We start from the raw sequence: 21,389 nt of genomic DNA, 5'->3' as shown, positions 1-21,389 counted from the left end.
CCACAGTCAGTTTCTAAGGTGCAGTACCTGCCTTGCCCCTCGCACACTGTATTTCAGGGATGACAGCGTAGTAAGTCAATTCAGGGACCTCAGGAGGTATCTAGTTTGATCAGACAATCACTTATTTTTAATTTAACTCAACGTTTTGCATTTTAAAATATAGAAGACGTCTCCCTGCGCACTCCCAAAAGGGCATTTTCTCTGAGGGTGGTGAGGCCCTGGCACAGAGAAGCTGTGGATGTCCCATCCCTGAAGGTGTCCAAAGCCAGGCTGGATGGGGCATGGAGCAGCCTGGTCTGGTGGAAGGTATCCCTGCCCACGGCCGGGGGTTGGAACGAGATGATTTTTAAGGTTCCTTGCAACACAAACCATTCCATGATTCTGTAAAACTTCAGGGAAGTCCCTGAAGTTGTACTAAAGCAGCTTTCAAAATGGGACTCATGGTTTCCCAGAGAAGCCTTTGGAATATTGAGATCTTTCCTAGAAAAGCAGAGGGCAGAGGTGCTCTGCTTGTCTCCGCTTACCTTTCGTGTGCTCGGTGGGAAAGGTGGCTCCCATCCTTCAGCCCAGGGTTGTGGGTGCGTGGGTCACCCCAAACATATCTCTGTTCCTGTTGCTTGGCTGGTTTTGGGCTGGTGCTGCACACTCCAGCATGGCTCTTGCTTTTAACTGGGGAAAACGTTGTGGTGCTTATCCCAGCCGTCGGGAGGGAGATCAGCGGGACATTGTCCTTCTCAAAACACACCTGAAAAAGCTGGTGTTGTCTCACCTTTCCTGGATGATGCCAACCAGCTTGTTTGATGGGAAGCAGCTTTCCTGCAAGCTTGGAACATGCCACTGTGGTGGATGATGCTGTGATGAAACCTGCGTCATCTCCATGAGCTCTGCTGCAAATCCCAACTCCTTTATTTGTCATCAGAGGAGCTTCACAGGAGTCACTTCCCCCCAGCTTGTGAGGCAGCACCTGATATGCTGTAACTGCCTTTCCCGTGCATTTTCTCAGGCAGAATTAAGCCTAAAAATTCTTCAATGAACCTTTTCCCATTGAGGAATCTCGGAAGCCGTGCTCAGCCTTGGCTGCTGAGGGTGTTTGCCTTCACGGAGGCTGCTGAGCTGATGCCTGCCTGTCGCTGCAGCAAGGAGGACGTTTTTTCACACCTCCCAGCACTGAGTAGCTCTCGGAGAGAGGTTTTGCTCTTTGGCCTTTTCTCTTTCACAGGTTTGGAAGAGGGAAGCAGCATCTCCTTCCTGGCTGCCTGCCAGGGATGGGGCTTCTCTGGCTGTCTTGAGCATCAGCTGCTCAGTGCAAGTTCAGACCTGCTGGAAAAATTTTTCAACAGCTCCGTCTTCTCCTGGCGCTTGTCCTGACAATGTCACTTTGTCAAAGCCACCCTGTTTGTTAGCAGGGTGGCTTTGGAGAAAGCTGAGCCTTTGAGTTTGGCTTCATTAGGTTGGAGATGGAGTTGGTGGATTTCTGGTCCAGGTTTCTTTTTGTTGGGGAGGGTATTTGCAGCCGGAAGGAAGGAAGGAAGGAGGTTCCTCTGTCATCCCACCCCCTGAGAGTGGGTGTTTTGCTGTGTTTATCCAACTTGAGCCTTGCTGGGTGGGCAGAGGATCAGAGAAAGCACTGGATAGTCCTCAGGCATGGACCTGCCTCTTGGAGGCGTGAAGAGGAGATCTAAAGGAGGAGAAAATCTCCTGCTGGCTTTGGCAGGAGCTAACACTGCTGAGCCAGATGGGTCATGAGGATGCTGGGGGATTTCTTTTGCTTTGAGTAGTGCAGCGGTTGCAAAAATGCTTTTAGAAATTCCTCTCCAACCCTTTGACAGCCTAGAAATAAGTTTTTTCCTGTTGGCTGTCTATGGATGGCTCTGGGGATGTCTTTTCTGGGCGTGTTCCCACACACATGTGAAGTTTGGCAGCTTGGTGCCTGGCTCTTGCAGGGCTCTGGTGACAAGAAGGGGAATATCCCCCTGGGTCTCTGCTCCATCCCTTCCTCCTCTCCTTGGTCTCCCTTCATCCATGCTGCTCAGTCCCAATGTTTTGGGCAGGGTCATTCTCATATGTTTTTCCCCCATTGGATCTTCTCAAGCGGACCTCTCTGGAAGTGCCTTGCCCAAAGCTGTACCGGTCTGAGACGGAGGAGGATGGAGAGGTGTGATCTCGCCTCCTGCCAGCTCGCTTAGTGCGAGGCTGGGATGCTCCACAGCTTTTGGTTGATGGGAGAGGTTGTGTAGAGGGATTTGGGGGTTGGAAGTGGGGATGGAAACTCACTTTAATGTGATGGCAGAGTCGAGGAGGGTGGATAGCTGTTCCCTGAGAGGTGGGATTGCTGCACGCCTGCCCAGAGCAGCCAGGATGTGACTGCAAATGCTAATTGGAGACTGGCTCGAAAAGCTAAATAAGGCAGCAGAGCACTCCAGGCAATTTATTAATGGGTGATTATTCCAGGGCCCTTCAGTTGAGCCACAAAGCCTCCTGGCCTGAGGCAGAGTCAGCCCGAGGAGCGCTGTGTTGCCAGGAACACTTGGAGTGGGTGTTTAGGTAGGAGAGGGGAGAGCAGGAAGTGTCAGGCTGGGGGAAGCATCCCTGCAGCCAGCACTGGGGCAAAGCAATACTGTCCCTTTTCTCAGTGGTTTGGGGGTGATGGGGTCTCACCTGCCTCTGCTTGAGGTGTCAGCAACCCCCCTGTGCTGGTTTGGGAGCTGTAATGCACCCACAAAGGTGGCTCCTGGTTTTGGTGGAGTGTTTTTGGGTAGTACAAAGTCCTGAGCAGCCGGTGCAGGTGGGTCAGCGCCAGCTCTGAGCTTCACAGTGACAGAGTGGGACTGAGCACCGAAATCAACTCCTGTGAGTTTTGTGGGGCTGGATGCACATCCCTACTGTGTCCCCAGAAGTGCCCAGGACTGGAGGTTCCTTTGCTGTCCTTTAAGCTTCTCCCAGCCTGCCTTCATTCCAAGGCCAGGTTGGACTGGGCTCTGAGCGACCCGGTCTAGTTGAAGGTGCCCCTGCTCATGGCAGGGGAATTGGACTAGATGGCCTTAAAGTCCCTCCCAACCCAATCCATTCTGTGATTCCACAATTTGGTTGCTAAATCCACCTTTAATTCAAGATTCAACAACGTTCTGCTTCATCAGTAGCTCTGATGCATGAGCTATTCCAGTCCCACAGCAATGCAGTGTGGTCCCACACCCAGCTTGAAGGGTCTGTGGTGTCTTTGGGTACTTTTGGTATTTTCAAGAGCCATGTGAGGAGTTTAGTCTCGGCCACCTGAGCAGGACCTGGTGCTAGGCTGCGCTCTGTGCTGACAGAACACTTGGGCAATCACAAGAAGCAGATCGTACACAGCTCCTGATCCCTGTTCTCACATCCCACCCGACTTGTGGAGACACCATTAATGTGTCTTCCCTTTGCTTGCACAAAAGATGTCACTGCAGATCACTGTGGAGCATCTGCATGTTGGGGAGGAGGGAAAGGGATGGATGCTCCCTAAACAGCCGTGGCTAATCAGCCCTGGCTTTCCACCCCTCGGGCAGCTGGAGGCTGGTGGGCCCTGATGGGTTGTGATGGGATGACATTGTGGGTTTGGGAGCGTTGACTGGGACCTGCTACACTCATGTTTGTGTGGCATTTTGCTTCAGGTTTTTGTCGTGTTGTGTTTTGCTTGGCAGCTGAGAACTGCCAGGCATTTTAAGAAGTGGGACCAGAGATGCTCTGGGCTGGATTGTTTTAAGCAGACACTTGTAGAGAGGTTAGGAAAAAGAATCCCTAGGGTGGGAATGCACAGTGTGCTGCAGCTGGGGTCTTGGAAGGGGCTGCAGAGGGAAGGCTGGGGAAGAGCTGTTCTGGCACTGCTTCTTCTCTATCTCCATCACCTGCAAAAGCTTGTCTGGGTGGAGATGCAACCACCAAAGTCTCCTTTCCCAGAGGATTATTCCCTTATCCCAGCAAAAGAGAGCTTTACAATATTGTTTCCTATTGATTTTGAAGATGCCAAGGCTGGCTATTGGACTCATGGGCCTTGGCAATTAAAGCAGCAGTGGCTGTGAATGCGGGAATGTTTCATGGCACTGTGCAGCTAATTCCACTGCCAGCCTCACACATCCAAGTCCTCCTGCCCCAGCTGCTGTGTGGCACCTGGAGTGGCTGCTGCAGCCCGAGGGCCAGAGGAGGGTGGGGCAGTGACTTAAATCTGGAGGCAGAATTTACAGCCTGGTGTGAGATTTTCTGTCTCTCACTTCTCTTCCAGCCCTCTGATCCTTCAGTGGATAATCCCAGTGCTGACCTTGTGAATTCCGCCTCTGGGTTGGTGTTTGGGAACATGTCCTGGCGGTTGTGAGGATGATGGTGCCCATCTCTGTCAGTGCTGGGGAAGGCACGTCCTGGAGAGGTTGTTGGGAAAAAGTGGGAGCAGACGGCACAGAGGAAACGCTTGCCCTGCTCCGGGTGAGAGCTGCCTTGCTGTGAGGTGGTGCCGAGCCTCTGCAGGGCTTTGCTGGCACAAGAAATGCCATCAGGGCTGTCCTGGCCGCTGTCACAGCTGCCAACATCTGCACAGATGAGCATCAGGCAGAGGCTGGTGTGGTGCCCCTCTCCAGAGATGCCATCCTGGAGCTGCTCAGGCCTTGTCCACCCGCGTCCCCAGGTGAGCAGTTCCAGCCCAGGGATTCTGTCTCGCTGCTGCTGCAGACGTGCTCGGCTCAGCAGGACTTTTCTTTTGCAAGTGGGGAGAACATCCTCCTTCTAATCCAGCAGGTAATGAAACTGTTCCTGGAAGAAACCTTGCATTCCTGCATGGTTATAAACACACTTCTGACTCACAGCTACTCAGTCCCAATTTGAAATTTGGCCAGAGCACCACCGCAGATGATTTTCATTTGATGCTTTTATTTTATTATTTTTTTCATCTCAGCATAGCTTATTTAAGAAATAAATCGGGATGCCAAAAGCCACTTTCTAAGATGAGTGCAGTCCATCACAGCTCCTGGGAATATCAGTCATGGAGGGAGAGCCTGTCCTCCCACTCCAAACCCTGGCTGTGCTGCATTAGAGTCATAGAATGGTTTGAGTTTGAAGGCACCTCAAAGATCTTCTGCTCCAAGCCCCCTTCCACAGGCAGGGACACCTTCCACTACACCACGTTGCTCCAAACCCCGTCCAACCCGGCCTTGAACATTTCCAGGGATGGGGCAGCCACAGCTTCTCTGGGCACCCTGTGCCGGTGTCTCCCACCCTCACAGTCAAGATTTTCTTCCTAGTATCCCATTTCATCCTGCCCTCTGTCAGCTTGAAACCATTTCCCCTTGTCCTGTCACTCCATGCCCTCGCCCAAAGTCCCTCTCCAGCTCTTTTGAGCCCCTTTAGGCACTGGAAGGGGCTCTAAATTCTCCCTGCAACCTTCTCCTCTCCAGGCTGAACACCCCCAGCTCTCAGCCTCTCCTCAGGGACTTGTTCCCTGCCTGGCGCTCTCTCCAAGCTGAGGAGCAGCCTCTGGCTTTCTGAGCAGCCCGGGGCTTGGCAGAGGATGCTTTTAGCACTGTTTCCTGGGTGGTTTTGGTGCCCGTAGCCAGCAATGCACAGATAGGAGATTTCGGGGTGCCCGGGCTGAGCCGGAGGCTGCGCGCAGGGATGCGGGAACTGCGCGGGGGGGTTGCGCCTGATCCAAGCATCCCGCTGGAAGGGGCCAGCCGGGGGGAGCCCAGCCGAGGCCCGGGCTGCTGCCTGAGGCTGGGGGGCTCAGGGAGGGGACAGCTGCCGCTAGATGGCAATGCCGGAGCGGCGGCAGCGGCCCCGCGGCGGGGGGGAGGCTGGGGGCATGTGACACAGGGGCTCGGCATCACCCGGGAGGGGACAGCCCCGTGTCTCCCGTGATGTCCTGCCGTGCAGGGCTGGTGGCGTGGCGGGGAGACGTGGGGGAAAAGCAAGGAGGGGACTTGAATGGCAATACTGGTGTGAGAATCATGGAACTGTGGAATCGTTTAGGTTGGAAAAGGTCTCTAAACTCGTCGAGTCCATTAACTCAGCACTGCCAAGGCCACCACCCAGCCACGTCCCCACGTGCCACATCTACACATCTTTCTAATCCCTCCAGGGATGGTGACTCCACCACTTCCCTGGGCTGCCTGTGCCAGGGCTTGACAACCCTTTTGGAGAAGGCACCTTTCCCAATATTCAGCCTGAACATCCCCTGGTGTGACTTGAAGCTGTTTCCTCTTGTCCTGTCACTTGATGCCTAACAGAAGAGACCAATCCTCACCTTGCTACAGCCTCCTTTCAGGAGCAATAATGTCTCCCCTGGGCCTCCTTTTCTCCAGGCTGAGCCCCCCGCCCAGCTCCCTCAGCTGCTCCTCTTCAGAGTTGTGCTCGAGACCGGAGGAGTGTTAGCCTATCTCCGCAAAACCAAGTGCATCCTGAGCGCCTTCCTGTCCTGGCACCCACTGTTCCCTGTCTTCTCGCGTTTCCTCCATTCACAAAAACCCAAACAGCCCCACAGAGCTGGCTCTGAATCCCTGTGCCATGTTGAATCATGTAGGCATCAGCCACACTTCTCCCTGACTCACAGATCCCAGAGTGCTGGGTGAGGGTCAAGATGAGAACGGCAATAAACATCCTGGGAAACAGAGCCTGCATCTCTTGGCATAGCCAGAGACTTTTTTTTTTTTTTTGGCTCTCAATCTTCTCTTAAGGAGCTGCTTTCTCATAAATATCCCATCCTTTAGCACCGTCTGAGCCAGAGCAAGGCTCCCAGCGGGGTCATCCTGCACTCTGCTCTGCATCAATGAACACAGAGTACAGGCGAGAGCAAACTCCGGGTTCAGGGGACAGCCCAGTGCCCCAGCAGAAGTGTCCAGGTAAGGGGTGCATCCCTGCTTTGAGCGAACGGAGGAGGAAGGCTGCCTTCCTCCCCCTCAGCCGCTTGCTCTGAGCCAGGCAGGGGATGCAGGGGCAGTGCAGGGTCCATCCTTCCCCATCCTCCTTAGGCTCTGGGTACCACACCGAGCCTGAACATTTCGGCTGGGTGGGGCCTTGCTGTGCAGGCAAGGATGGGAGAGGGCTGGGGGGAGCAGAAGCAGGAGCTCTGCAAGGCTGAGGATCTGCTCCTGGCAATCGGCCCAGCCTCGGGCTTAATTAACAGTGGCTTAAAGGGCTGAAAGGTGGGAAGAGAGGCATCGTTGCTGCTGCTTCGTTGGCGGTGGGGAGGAGGAGGAGGTGGGGTGAGCCACAAATAATAATTGATTTGTTTAGGGCAGTGTCTTGCCTGGGCTGAATCGAAGGGACTGTAATTAGTCGGTAGCTGCTGTGGCCACCTCCTTGCCTGTTGTTAGTGGAATGAAAACCCGGGGTCACTCTGGCTGGCTGGCAGCCTGTCTTGGGAGGGATCTGTGCACCCCTGCTTGACTCTGTGCTGCAGGGTGGTAGCAAGGCAGCCCGGGACTTGTTGAAAACTCCCCAGGTAACCCACTCTGGTTATAAAGATAATTGGAAGGAGGGAGTTGAGAAGGGATGCAGCAGCTGGATGTCGTGGAGAGCTGGTGGGTTCTCAGTGCCTGGCTGAGGTTGGGGCAATGATCCTACAACCCTTTTTGCAAGCACTCCTCTGTTATCTTGCTGAGGAGGACCTGGTCCTTCCTCTTCATCACCTAGCCAGCCCAAGGGCTCCTGGCAATGCACCCATGAGAGCCTGGGCCAAAAAATGAGCCCTGTGGCCCTTCAGCCACTGTAGTGCCTGTGGAGTGGGGAAGTCCCTGGTCAGGTGTTGCCAGGCTGGACCGAGGGGGAAGCCCTGGCCCAAGTGAGTTAATGATTTATGTTATTAAGAGCTTGTGGTTTTTTTTTTTTTTTTTTTTTTTTTTTAAGCGCCTCAAGCATTCCTGGCTGCCCCACAGCCAGGTGTGAGGGACAGGGCAGCGGCCACTGTGTTTGCAGAGCAGGTTGTGGGTGGGGTGGACAAGGGAAGAGCACGACAGGGATACAGGGTGACTTGTGCTGCTGGCTGGAGCTGTGGGTGGTCTGCTTGTGGGAAAGGCAGGTAGCAAATGCCACAGGCCCTGGGGAGCTCCGTGGCCTCGGGGTCCAGTGGGAGGGTTAGGGGACCCTGGGTGTGAACAGCTCACAGGGTGTGCTGTGTCCTGCCCTGCCGGGTGGCTACAGAGGGCTTGGGGACACCTTTGGGGGTCTGGGGGTACCCTGTGTGTGCCAGGAGGGCAGGGCGGGTTCCCCAAAGGTGGGTGGGTGGGCAGGAAGCCCCCTCACTGGGTGACCTTGGCACACGCATGGCTGTAGCATCAGCAGTGTCCCCAGTCCCCTGCCCTTAGTGGGGTGTCTGGGGGGGAGCAGGGTCAGAGACACCCCCACATGGAAGCTGCTGCAGAGGCACATCCAGCCCGGTTGTTTACACCTCTTGGATGAGCTGCTGTTTCTGCCGGACAACGCTGTGTGTCAAAAGGAAGATACTGAGGTGTGGAGGCTCATCTGTATGCGAGGGAGCAGGAGGGCTCTCCCGGGCACCCGCTGGCATCGGGCGGCTCCGGGGGGGAGCCGGGAGCCTCGAAGTGTCCCAGGGACGGGGGGAGGATGATGCACGTGTCCAGAGAGAGGTGCTCGGTGCGGACTGAGGTGGGGTGGGGGGGATGCAGGGAGGGGAGCCCCCCCCCTTGCTCCCCAATTTAGCCACTCACCTAGGAGCACTCGTGTGCTGGAAAGCCCTCTGCAGCCAGGGCGGGGGGGTGTGTGTGCTTCTGGCAGGGTGGGGGCTCCCCCATTGCCTTTGTTCCCTTCAGACCCACCCCTCGCCTCTGATTTTCCTTTGCGGCAGCTCCCGTGCTTGCCAAAAGAACGCACTGGATGGAGAGAGGGAGCGAGCCGGGCGTGTTGTGCGTGTGTGCGCGCTTGTGTGCGCCTGTGTTGCCACTGACTTCATTAAAGCGAGCTGTCCCCGAGCTGCAGAGGCGCGGCAGCCTTTAATTTTGTGGCCCGGCTCCTGCGGGAAGCCGACGTCGCCTTGCGTGCTCCTGCCCTGGCAGCGAAGGGCTGGGCATCCCTGCCGCCGCAGGTGCCTGCCCGGGGGCTCAGCCCTCCGCCCCCGCCCGCTGCCCCAGCGAGCCGGCAGATGGGCGGCCAGGCTCCCGCAGGATGCTGAAGATGGAGTCGGGAGGAAGGAGTTGGACACTTGGCTCCAACTAGGCTGGACCGCGCTGCAACCTGTTCCCCCGGCCGCGGCGGCTGCGCTGGGTGCTGTTCCGAATCGTGTCTTCGTTTGCGAGGGGGTAGCTGGAAGGAGCTGGATCCCTGCCCTTCCCGTGCCCGTTCCCTGCTCGCCCTGCGGCGGGGGGGGTTAAAAGGGACTGGTTTGGGCTTGCAGGCAGAGCGGTGGGGAGGATGTGGCTGGGTTTAACCCCTTGCTTCGTGCGGGAAGGTGCTTAGGGACCGAGCGGCTGCGGCCTCCGCGGAGCACGGAGGAGAGCTCGCTGCCCGCCCGGGTGGCCGTTCTGGGGGCTGGAGGCTCGGCTGCCCCCCATGCCGTGCCCGAGGCGCTGAGCCGGTGCCGCAGGTTGCCTCCTCTCCTCCACGCGGGTCCCTGCTCCCCCGGAGGGATGGAGGAGAGACGGAGCTGAGCATCACCCGGAGAGGAGGAGGGGGCTGTGGTTGGGACTGCGCCCCGCAACCCCCTCCCTCTTCTCTCCCACCCCCCGCCCCCCCCGCCGCCTCGGTGCTGCTGCTTTGGCTCACCTGTGTGTTTTCTTCCAGGATGGCTCGCTTTGGGGAGGCAGTGGCCGGCAGGCTGGGCTCCGGAGATGGGGGCTCCGACCAGAACCGGAGCCGGCAAGGAGCTCCTGCCCCTGCGGGAGGGAGCCCTGGAGCCTTCAAGCAAACCAAAGCGCAGAGAGCCCGGACTATGGCTCTGTACAACCCCATCCCTGTCCGGCAGAACTGCTTCACCGTCAACAGATCGCTCTTCCTCTTTGGGGAAGAGAACATAGTCAGGAAATATGCCAAGAAGCTCATCGACTGGCCATATCCTTTCTGCACCCCCTGCGAGCCCCCCCTTTTGCTGCCCGGATTTGCCTCGGTGGCCGCCCAGGACACGTGCGTGCGGCACTATCGGGCAGGTAAGGCGTGCGGAGAGGGGTGCCCCGGCCCCTGGGGATGCTCTCCTCGCCCTATTGCTGCCTCTCCTTCTGTCCTCGGCTCCCTGCCTGCTCCTGACAGGAACCGAGCTCTTTCTCCCCCCGGGGATCCCCCTAGCCCCTCCTGAGGCTTGGATTTATTAGCCTCCCATGGTGGCAAGGAGGAAGCTCTGATCCCAGATGAACCCTGCATGCTTTGGGATGCTCTGTGTGTGTGCCTGGGGAGGTGGGGGGGTAGTGGCCTTTTCTCCATGCCTCGATGTCTTGTGGAGTTTTGTCACCCCACCCCACCCGGAGCCACCTGGGAGCCCATGAATCTCCAGTCCCTGCTGGGTGGTGCCTCTGTCCCTCCTGTGTGTACCCTCTTTGCTGCAGATTGCGCCTGGCAGGGGCACAGCCATCCTCGCCCTGCAGCCCCCGGCCCCCCATGGTGGCTCTGGGAACTGGCTGCCCCCTCCCTGCGGCAGAGGGAAGGATGTTGGAAACCTCCGGTTGTGCCCCGTGGCCCTCTTTGGGGAGCTGTGATTTTATCCCAGGGACCCCTCTCCTAGGGCGGGGTGGAGGGTGTAGATCTCCCCTGCTCCTTCCCCTGTTCCTCCATCCTTTCATGCCTCCCCACACACCTCTCTCTGCTCCCACCCTCCCTGTGGGTGCCCCTGGGCGCCTTGGCTGCTGCCCAGCGCCACAGCTCTCAGCCCCACACCAACCTGGGCTCGATGCCTGCTGCCCCCTGAGACATCCCCTGGGCTTTGCCCCCATGGAGGATCTGAGCCTGAGAACTTCAGTGTGGCCACGCTTTGGCTGTAGGAGCCTCCCTGTGCCGTGTTCTGCAGCAGTGATTCCATGCAGCTCCCGCTGCTGCCGCTTTCTCTCCCTGCAACTTGTTGGTTGAGTTCCCGGCCCCTCTGGCGGACACGGGAGAGCTTTCCCTGGTGCCAGGCAGCAATGCCGTGGTTTGGTGCAACAGGTACCTCGGGGAAAGCCTCTGGTGAGGCCCGGGGATGCAGGACAGGTCACCCACCCTGCAGAGCATCGCAGGGGAATTGTCCCTTTGCGGCTCCAACACGTCAGGTGAAGCCTCTGCCAAGCAGGAACTGGTCCTGCCTGGGGAGCTGCGACATCTCCAGGCTCGAGGGGGTGACCTGGGCACGAAGGGCCAGCTTAGAGGGGCTGAATTCCCCATGGCATCCCTGAATCTGCCGCTCCTGGCAGCACCCACCGGGCGGGTGGCTGCAGGAGCGCTGGTGCGGTGGCGAGCTCGGGGACGTGGCGGCTCAGCACGGAGCCCTGCAGGGCAGCAGCCAGGCCAGCCGCCTGCTTTTCCAGAATATGCCAAATTATTCATGTGCTTTTCCAGCGCGGTGTGGGAGGGCCCTTGTCCCTTCGGCTTTTGTTGGGAGCCAGAAGGATCTGGGGTGCTGCCGCTGGCCCGGCACTCCCGGCGTGGGCTGGGGTCCCGTGCCGGTGTGATGTCTCATCTCCAGGCAGCCGCCGTCTCCTAGAGACTGGAGCTCCACCACCACACGAGCAAAACTCCCCAGCATTATTCTCCCCTGGAATTTGCAATGCATGAGGGAGATGGGCTCATTTTGTATTTTTTTTCCAGAAGTAAGTGACATATTCCCATGTGAGTGCTGGGAACAGGCGTGCTCCAGGCGCGGGAGCTGAGTGTTCCTGCCTATCCCCCGCCTGGCTGCCATCTCTTTCCAAGAAAAACTCATCCACCCTGGATGTTCCTCTGCACCACTGGAGTTTTGAGGGCTTGGGAACGGGCAAGGCCTTTTGGGGATGTGTTTGGTTAGGTTGGCCGGGCGAGTTGTTTCCATCCTTGTAGCTGTAGCCTGGCACAGGCAGCCTTTTGGTAGGGCCAGGAAGAACATGTGAGTACCTCAGCTGCCTGGCCTGGAGCCCATGGCATTGTTCCTGGGCGAGGGTACTTTGGGGAGGAGAGCATTGGATCTTGGCCATGGTCAGTAGGAGCTGCTGGCCTTGGGAGGGCAATGGGCCAGTCCTGGTGCTGTGGGTCAGGGTGGGCACAGCTCCAAGGAAAGCTAAGGGGTTTGGAGAGGAGCACAGGGAGGAGTGAAGGCTCTTCTTCATCCAGCTCTAGTTGACTAGGTAATAGGGCTAAAAATATCTGGTGATTCAGGCCTGGATATCTGCTGGGTAACTGTGTAATTATAACCAGCAGCCTCTGCAGTTTGGCTTCCCAGTGTAAATAGGGATGATGCATGGAGGAGAAGGAGGAGAAATACGAGCAACTGGGACTGGGATGCAGCTCCCTGGGAGGCAAGTCTTTGCCGAGTTCCTCACTGGAAAGCCCAGTGCGTTGCCTTCACTGGAGCTGCTCTTTTAAAGCTGGTCCTGCCTAAACTCTGGGGCAGCTGTTTTGGCTGTAGGAACATCTCCTTCTCTTCTCCTTGAGAAACGCAGCCTTGTCCTCCTGCCTGCTCTCCTTCTGCTGATGGCCAGGCCTTTCACCCTGATTTCATTTGTTTGGCTGCCTGGAAGGCTCCAATTCAGTTAGTACATGAGATGGGCTGCAGCTCATCTATATCTGCTCCGTTCCTCATTCGCTTAATCACATTTGACCTGGATAAGATCCCTCTCCCGCCCCAGGAAGGCCAGATGACATTGTGTGGCTCTGGCTGTGTCCCCAAGGACAGCATCTGGCTGCAGGCTGTCCATTGCACCTACCCCTAGTGCGGCAGGGAAAGGAGATGTCCATCAGGACCTTGCTGCTCCCTGCAGTGAGGGATTTCATCTATCTCGGCCCCTTTGAGGACCAAGTTTTGTGTTGGGCTGGACTAGAGCAGCTGGAGTGCCCTCAGAGCCCCAGGGCACATCCCCATCCCAACAGTCAGGGGGATTTTGCTCCATGGGAAGCACACCTGTGAGTGCCTGAATTGTTTGTTTGATGACTCTCCCTGTGACCTGATGCTGCCCCTCAGGGACCCTGCTGATGTCACAGCCCACCTGGCCAAGCATCTCCTGCACCTTGGCTTTTCCCCAGCCACAATTCCGGCAGGTCTTGCCTTCCCAAGGGAAGAGCCTAAGCCATGTCATGCCATCCTTGGGCAGCTCCATCCTTGCACTCCCCAAGAAGATTTTTTCCCCCCCACCCCTCCCAGGCTGTTTTCTGTGCCCTCCATTCATCAGATTTTAGAAGGTTTTTTTTTTTGGGAGGGGCGAGTAGGTGTAATGGCAGGTCCATCTTTTTGACAGCCGGGGAGAGCGAGGCTGCCTGTCAGATGGTGAATTTAAACAGAGGCAGCTGTTGTCATGGTGATGCCAAGTTGCATCCTGTTGCTGTGGCAACCAAAGTTAAAAAACTGATGTTAAGGCAGGAAAATCACATGATGTGGTCCTTTTTTGTTTAAAAAAAAGAAAAAAAAAAAGGAGGAGGAGAGGAGAGAGATTTGATTTCCAGGGTGAGGTGGGGGAGAAGGAGACGCTTCTCCATGGAGCTGTTTGCACGTGGCAGGCAGGCATCCCACATCCTGCATCCCGCATCCCTACGGGAGCGGCAGCAGTGTGGGCAGCTCTGCCCCGTTGGACTCCTGGCTGTCACTGCCTTTGGTTTAACCCCTGATGGAAACCCAACCACTGCATTGTGGAGCGGAAGCAGCAACAGCTGTGACTGCAGAGAGTGAGCGTGGTCTCCTGTGTCCGTGCAGTGGGATTTGAGGCAGGCTGGGTGCTCCTTGACAGCTGTGCAGGGACACAAGCACAACCCAAGCCCGTGCTCACACTCCTGAGCCTCTCTGTGGCAGACACACGGCAGCTGGCTCGTGTTCAAAGCCTAGTGGGAGGATCTGGGGTCTGGTCATCACTTTCTGTCCACCCCCTCCCAGCATGGATGGGCTGGGAGTGCTGGGTGGCAGGACACAGGGACAGAGACAGCCAAGAGGGGCCACAGCTCTATGGATAGTCTTATCAGCGGGGGAAAATCCCTTGTGTCCTCAGGGACAAGCCAGGGAGGTACTGTGGGGATGGGGAATCCCAGAGTTGAATTAGGGCCATCACAGGCTTTGCTCTACTTGGCACTTTCATTTTTTCTTGGAAACCAAAAACCTCACTTGCCCAGAGAGGTTGTGGACTCCCTGGAATTGTTCAAGGTCTGGTGGGATGGGGCTCTGAGCAACCTGGTCTAGTGGAAGGTGTCCTTGCCCGTGGCGGGGGTATGGAACCGGATGACCTTTAATGTCCCTTCCAACCCAAACCATTCCATGATTCTGTGAAAACAGCCTTGGAGAGAAGGTGCTCTCTTTCCTGCTGCAGTGTGGAGCTGAGAGGAGGAAGATTGCAGCATTCTAAGTGGGGATGTTGAAGATGTGGATGTTTCTTCCTGTCACGCCATGTCTGTGCAGGACAGGCAGCAGTGCTGCGATGGGATCAGAAAGATGAAGTCCACAGGTGTAGGAACTGAGGCATTTTCTCATTGACACCTGAGGAGAGCAGGGAAAGCCCCTCAGAGTAGCAGGTCCCCAGGGAAGTGTGGGGAGAGGTGGGAAATGGAGACATGACTTTCTAGGAGGTGTTGGAATTGGGCTGGATGATGCAGGCATGGACAGGGGTTAAGTTGTCCCTGCTCTTTTGGTGGCACTGGAAGGTAGGATTCCCCAAGGCCCACGTGGCCTCACTCCTGTGGCTCCTCTGCTCTTTCCCCCTCTGCCTGCCCAGGAGTGGGGAGAAGGTACTGGGAAGTGGTGGAATGGAGGGGAGCTCTCCATAGCTCCCGTCCTTGCCTGCATCCAGGGAGGGATTTATCTCGTGTCCAGCCTCCTGGGGAGATTGTGTCAATGTCCCATCAGCACCATAAATCCATCTGCAGGGACTGGAGCTGGGCACACTCTCTGCCTTAGCAAGATGGGTGTTCTGGGTGGGCTGGTTTGGGCTTCTGGCTGGGGAGGAAGGTGAAGAGGAAGGTCACAGCTGGAAGCAGGGATCTGCCGGTGGCCAAACCCCTCCCTGACAGACCTGCCAAGGAGCTCCAGCTCCAGGCATGGGGTTAGCCCACAGTGCCTGCTCCAGGTGGTCTTGGGGGATGCCCCCATGGTCTGGGGTCGCTGTCCCCACCTCAAAGGCACCGTGAGGCAAGCGTGGAGCTGCAGGTGTGGCGTGCACGGGGATCGGCTGAGTTGCTAAGGAAACAAGTCAACAGTGCAGGGGAGAGAGCATTGGGTAAAGGAGATAAATCAATAAGAAAACCTATTTTTATCGGCTCCCTAATGATCCTCCAGGAGAAGCCAGACGGAGGAGGAGGAGAAGGCTGGAGGGAGATGGGCTCTTATTACTGGGCTTGGAGGGGGGCGAGGGCTACTCTGCGTTTTGGGTGGCTGAAAGGTTGTGTAATTATTCATCTGATGTGGGAGAAAACAAAGCACTGATAGAGGATTGTCCAGTGGACTCCAGTCCTGACTGGGAGGATGCTTGCTTGGCAGGAGAGTGGGGATAAAATTATCCCTGAGTTTAGCCAGTTGTTTCTGCTGTCCCTTGGGAGGTTCTTTTCCTCTTGGTCCCTCAAAACCTGGCACAGCTGGAGCTATGGGGGCTGGTTTCCACAGGATCGCTGTCTCACGCAGCTCTGGATGTGATAACCCAGGCTCAGCTCTGCGGGAAACCGGGCCAGTGGGGTTTGGAGAGTCACTTTTGGCAGTGACCTCATGCTTAGGTCAGCGCTTTGGGGAGCGATTGCCCTTTTAGACTCGGCCAGGCTGGACGGGGCTCTGAGCACCCCAGTCTAGTGGGAGGCATCCCTGTCCATGACAGGTTGGAATGAGATGGTCTTTAAGGTCCCTTCTAACTCAAACCACGCCTTGATTCCATGATATCTGTTCACCCCCACGCCTTGCACTTGCTGGAGGTGGAGCGGGAGTATGTCCTGTGCAGGGGTGTGGCAGATGTGCATTGTCCTTGTGCTTTGAACCAGAGGCTGGAGCCAGCAAGGAAAGAGAGAGGCAAGGTGTTCTGAGCTCCCCAGGCACTTCTGAGCAGGGCTCCCACGCTGCTGTGCTTGGAGCAGTTGGGTTTTCCCCACCTGGGTGTCTCTCCCACGGGAACAGTGGCTGTGGCAGGGAGCAGTGCGGGATGCTGGGCAGACAGACGGACTCTCCGCGCCGTTCCCACACTTCTCATCTAGGCAAATGTGCCTGGTGCCTGGGGAGCTGCTGCCCCGCCCCACTAACACGCTGTTTGTCTCCTAAGCCGGTGCTAATTGCTCGCAGACTTTCAGGAAAATGGTACCAAAAGGTCCCAAATAGGCTGGTGGCGCAGGGCCAAGCGCCGCGGTCGGCTGGAGCGTGCGGCCGCAGGTGGGTAGCAGGGAGGGGACGTGGCCTTTGCCGAAGCCATGCAGTGAAATACTCACTTGTGCTAAGCCTCAGAGGAAAACTTTTGGAGTCTGGCCCCCCTCCCCAAGCGCAGGGAGCTGCTCCTGCTCCGTGCCTGGCTGGCAGCGAGGTCCGAGCCGGCAGCAGGGAGCTCTGCAGCCTTTCCCTTTGGGTTTGCCTCTAATTTAGCGACCATTAATTTCACTGAGTGGCCTTTTAAATGCCTTGGCCGAATCTTTCCTGGCTCTTCTTTCCACCAGGCTAAATACATCCCAGCTCCCTCAGGCTCTCCTTGGCTGCCTCTCCTGGCCATCTCTCTGGGCACCTGCTTCCATGCCCATCCCTGCTCCTACCTTGCCAGTCTGCCACAGCATCACTGCTGCCGGGGTCACTTCATGCTTTCCCATTTCCCATGCTCACAGCTGGCACTGGGGTGTCTTCTCTTGCCTATGGGCTCAGGGCCACTGGTTGAAAGCATTTCACTGCAGTTGGTGGCCAAAAGACAAAATCACCCCTGATGGGACGGGCGTTGGACACCTCCTTGCCTGAAACGTCAGCCTGAGGGTGTTGGGTCTGGAGAAGCCTGGTGTGGTGGGGAAAGGGCTTAGCCGACTTGGAATGGTGGGAGTGGGGATGATTCCTTTATGGGCAAATCCATCCCAGGTGGGATCACATCCCCCTTCCACAGACACTAGCTTTGGGAAAGTGGCAGTCCTCTCCCAGGGTGGCTGCTGGTGCCAGTGGTGGCACTAATAGAGCTGTTTTGGCACGGAGCAAGCGGAAGCAGGGGTGTGCTGCCTGCTGCTGTATCGCTCCACATTTTGTTATTGAGGACAACAGGGCTTTTATTGTGAAGAATTGGGAAAGATGGATGGGAAGTTGGAAAGATATGGCCATCCTGTCATTTGGAAGTGCTTTGTTTTCAGAGCTCGGCAGTGGGCCAGGCAGGAGAGAGCTCCGTGTCCCTGCCTCAATCCCATGAATCAAAAGGCAGGAGGGAGCTGAGTTTGGGGTGCTTTCCTGGGCGTCAACCTGCCCTTCCCTTTCTCAGGTCCTCAGACACCAGTATCTGCTGCCACTTGTCCTGGCTCAGGGTTGCTTCCAGGGAAGGGTGTGTAAGACCTAGACGTGGCTGTAGGATTTAGGATGCTCATAAGGGTGCAGCCAGATCCTGTTGATGAGGTGCTGCTGCCCCTTGGGGTCTTGCTGAGGTGTGGCTGAGCTGGGATATCTCCACGGGGAGCTTCCACCCTGCCTGAACTGAAGCTCAGACCCAGGTGCCATCAGTGTCTTGAGCTGCGAGTGCTCAGTCACGTGCTCTGCAGCTCCCAGTGCCACCTGGGCTCATCCTGCTGCCCATGGGGTGCTTGGCAAGGCCACAGGGCAGACTGACCCAGGTCAGACCCCCAGGACCTGCGAGGGATGCCCCATCCTCCTCAGGCTGTGCAGATGCTCCCTCCCCTGGGGATGTTTTAGGACAGGGGCTGCTGACACCTTGTGACGTCTCCCCTTTGTGAGCCCCATCTCTTGCTGCTTTGTGATGGAAAGGAGAAGGAAAGCAGGAGCATGTAAGCCCTGCCCAGAAGTGTACCATGCCAGGGAGAAGCCTCCCTGGTAGTGCCAAGGACCATGCCAAACCTTCTTCCAGGCAAAGCCCAGCCTGGTTGTCCCACCTTGGGCCTTGTGTCCACCTTCTGGGCTCCCTGCACAAGTAGCATCTCTCTCCCATGGGAGTTCTCATCCCAACAAAGACTGCAGGCTGATGTCCCGTGAAGTCGGGAAGGAGGTGATGAGGCCCAGATGGTCTCCAGAGAGGAAGGTCCTGGGGGCTGTCACCCCTCTCATTTCCAAACACCAGCAAGGTGGGAGCAGCGGGAGGTGGAAGGCAGGCTGTGTGGGCAGGTTCCCGTGTGGGCAGCAGGGGCTGAGCAGGTGAAATGAAGGGTGGGATGGAGGGCTGGGGGTGCCACCCACCTCTTCTCTGCTCCTTAACTCGCCTCCACTCCCTTCGAGTACATGATCCTGGCGACCATCATTGCCAACTGCATCGTGCTGGCCCTGGAGCAGCACCTGCCCGAGGATGACAAGACGCCCATGTCACGGAGATTAGTGAGTACCCCATGTCCATCCCTCTCTGCCCTGCACTGGTGGGCTGGGGGGTGAGCAGCCACCCAATCCTACCAGGCAATTTCTCCTGATTTTGGGGTGGCCAGACAGGAGGTTTCCTCTGGGACTTGCTTCTCCAGCCTTCCTGGGGCTGCTGTAACATATTTCTTCTCTATGGAAAGGGTTCAGGAAGGTTTAGGCCCCTTAAAAAGGGGTAGGGAAGGACTGGGCAAACCTTCTTTTTATTCCCAAGGTTGCTGCTGGCTGAGAAAGGGCTGGAAAAGTCCCAAAGGAGATGATGGTTCTGGGGAAGGTGGGATGGGACGTGAGTTGGGTCGATGTGAAATGTTTGGTGCTGTGTTTGCTCAGTCTCCCCCTCTCACTGGGTCACTGATTTCACTCCGGCAGGAGAAGACGGAGCCCTACTTCATTGGGATTTTCTGCTTCGAGGCTGGGATTAAGATCGTGGCCCTAGGGTTCGTTTTCCACAAGGGCTCGTACCTGCGCAATGGCTGGAACGTCATGGACTTCATTGTGGTCCTCAGCGGGTGAGTCGGGTGCTGTGGGGCCGGTGGTGGAGTTGGTTGGGCTTGAGGACCTGTCCTGGCAAGGACACGAGCTCCAGGACACGGGAAAAGACCCTGGTTTGCTGTTGTCAGTGGTGTTTCTTCATCCTGATGAGGGAGGGGAGGATGGTTCCCTGTGCTGGAGATGCTGTGTTGGCTTTGCTGTGGTCACTGATGGTGGGACAAGGCTCCCTACAGGAGCAGTCGGGCTGGCTCTGAGGCCACCATGTCTAGCTTTTCTCACTTGGTGGCCTGTCAGCCACCTGAATACAAGGCAAAGTGAGGACAAGGTGGTGGCATGACCTGATAAGTGACTGGATGTGATCTGGGAGAGATTCTGGTCAAACCCTACATGGGGAGGGGGAAAATCTCTTCTCTTGCCTTCCCAAGCACTTTGCAGGCTTGCCTTGCTGCTGGGGGTTGGGAAATGAAGTCTGGCTCGGGTCACATTCCCAGGCGATGCTGCTCATCATCCCAGCATGCAGCAGTGATGCTGGGGGTGGTAGCACACAGAGCTTCACGGGTGCTGCTTGTGTCACTGGTGGTGTCACCTGCCAGGGACGTGGCCCAGATTTGAGTCCTGCTTGCTGCGCTGTCCTGGTGACACAGAAACAAGCAGGGACACTTAGGCTTGTGTTAGCCAACACTGGCAGTCAGCTCGAGCAGAAGCCCCCCGGGGCGACTCTCTGGGCCCCTCTGTGTGGAGGGCAGATGGGGCCTGCATTGTGGCTATTTCTTTTTGCCTGGTGATGGAAATGGGATGTTCAGAGGAGCTGGTTTGATGCGTACAAACAGGAGGTGCCTGTGGGTCTGAGTGCTCCATGAGAGCTTTGCTGGGTGCAGAGCAGCAGCAGGGCTGGCTGGGAAACTGAGGCAGGATGCCTGCGGTCTCTACAGAGCTTCCTGCTGCACAGGCCTGACTCTTGGCTTGCAGGGTGGTGGCACCACGTGGGATGTGACACCTGTTTGGGTATTTGGAGGAGGAAGGGGAACGTTGAGCCTGCTTCTGATGGGGTGTGGTGATGGGTGCTGCTTGGCCGTGGTGGAGAGGTGCAGGCTGAGACTGTGCCCGAGAGGAGGCTTGAGGAGAACGTGGTCTGGTACATTTTGACTCCCTTGGTCCAATGGGGACCCGGATGGCCTCACTGGGGAGTGGGACCATGTCAGCTGGGAATGGAGGGTGTGCTGGCGGTGGGTGATGCTTCTGGTGGGCAGCAAACAGGCGGCCTGTGGGAGGTGCAGCCCTCGCACGGCAGGCTGCTGCTCTCCCACATCTGCAAAGTGACTCATGGGGAGGTTTCTGTGGCTCCTGGGCGGGGCAAAGGTGCTCACATCCCTGGGGACAGGTGCTCACATTCCTGGGGACAGCATGGGACACACATTGGTAGCAACAAGAGGGGCTCTCGGCCTCACGGGGCAGCTGCAGTGCTGGGCCCAGTGTGCGGGAAGGGCTGGGAAATGCCCATCACCTGCATCCCAACCCAGGCATCCTCTGGGGCGTGGGTCAGGGGGAAGCACTGGGCTGTGAGGAGGGGCTTCACCAGGGACCTCTCCGGGCGAGCGGCTGTACCCGAGCCGGTGCTGAGTCAGCGCTCGGCAATTACTCACTCGCAGAAGCCTCGCCAGCTCCTCTCGGTGCCGGGCTGAGCCGGGCCCCGTGCCAAGGAATCAATTGTCCATGAAGGGCTGCGAGCACCGCGCTGGCCTCCCTGGCAGGAGGTACCCATGCTCCCCCAGGACTGCCGGTCATGGGGCACAGCCCTCCAGTGTCTGCTTGCCCACCGTCGTCCCCCTGGTGTCCTGATGTTTGCTCCAGCAGAGTGGAACCCTCCCCAGGGAATGCCCCTTCACTGGCTGGCTTTGCCCCAGCAGTGCCTGCTGGCAAGGCCTCACCGACCTGTTGGGGCAAATTCTATTGTGTGGTGGGTGGAGGAGGCAACCCACGGATTTTCACCCTGGCCTGGTTTTGGGGTCAATGGACCAGGTCATGGGCTTCTCTGTGCTGTTCAGCTCTTGCTTTTGCCCTGGGGTGCTGCCAAATCTGCTGCTCCCTGGTGCCACGGTTGCGCTTCCCATGCAAGAAACTCTTGCCTGTTTAATCTGCTGAATTATTGGCAAATTCCTGCAGCAAATAATCCTTGGCTGGCAAATGACTTGCAAACAGCTTGTGGGAGAAGGTTTGCACTTGGCGGCTCGCTCTGTGTCGGTTGCATAAGGCGGGCGGTGGAGCCCGCACGGGGGATGTGTGCGGGCGACCG

The 21,389-nt window shown here is 57.2% G+C and overlaps 1 protein-coding gene across 10 annotated transcripts in view; it reads left to right on the top strand.

Moving 5' to 3' along the window:
* The window catches only part of CACNA1E (calcium voltage-gated channel subunit alpha1 E), a 129,658-nt gene that overhangs the window by 30,448 nt on the left and 77,821 nt on the right, over nt 1-21,389 (top strand). For all 10 annotated transcript variants that reach the window (XM_032117415.1, XM_032117413.1, XM_032117421.1 and 7 more), the window contains 3 exons: nt 9,748-10,014; nt 18,463-18,568; nt 18,974-19,113. In XM_032117415.1, coding sequence (XP_031973306.1) covers nt 9,748-10,014; nt 18,463-18,568; nt 18,974-19,113 — 513 coding nt within the window. The remainder of the gene's footprint in view (nt 1-9,747; nt 10,015-18,462; nt 18,569-18,973; nt 19,114-21,389) is intronic.

Source organism: Corvus moneduloides, chromosome 9 (genome assembly GCF_009650955.1).
Source record: "Corvus moneduloides isolate bCorMon1 chromosome 9, bCorMon1.pri, whole genome shotgun sequence".
NCBI classification, from domain to species: Eukaryota; Metazoa; Chordata; class Aves; order Passeriformes; family Corvidae; genus Corvus; species Corvus moneduloides.
The sequence above is the reverse complement of the archived record's forward strand: the minus strand, read 5'-3'. Positions and strand labels throughout refer to the sequence as shown.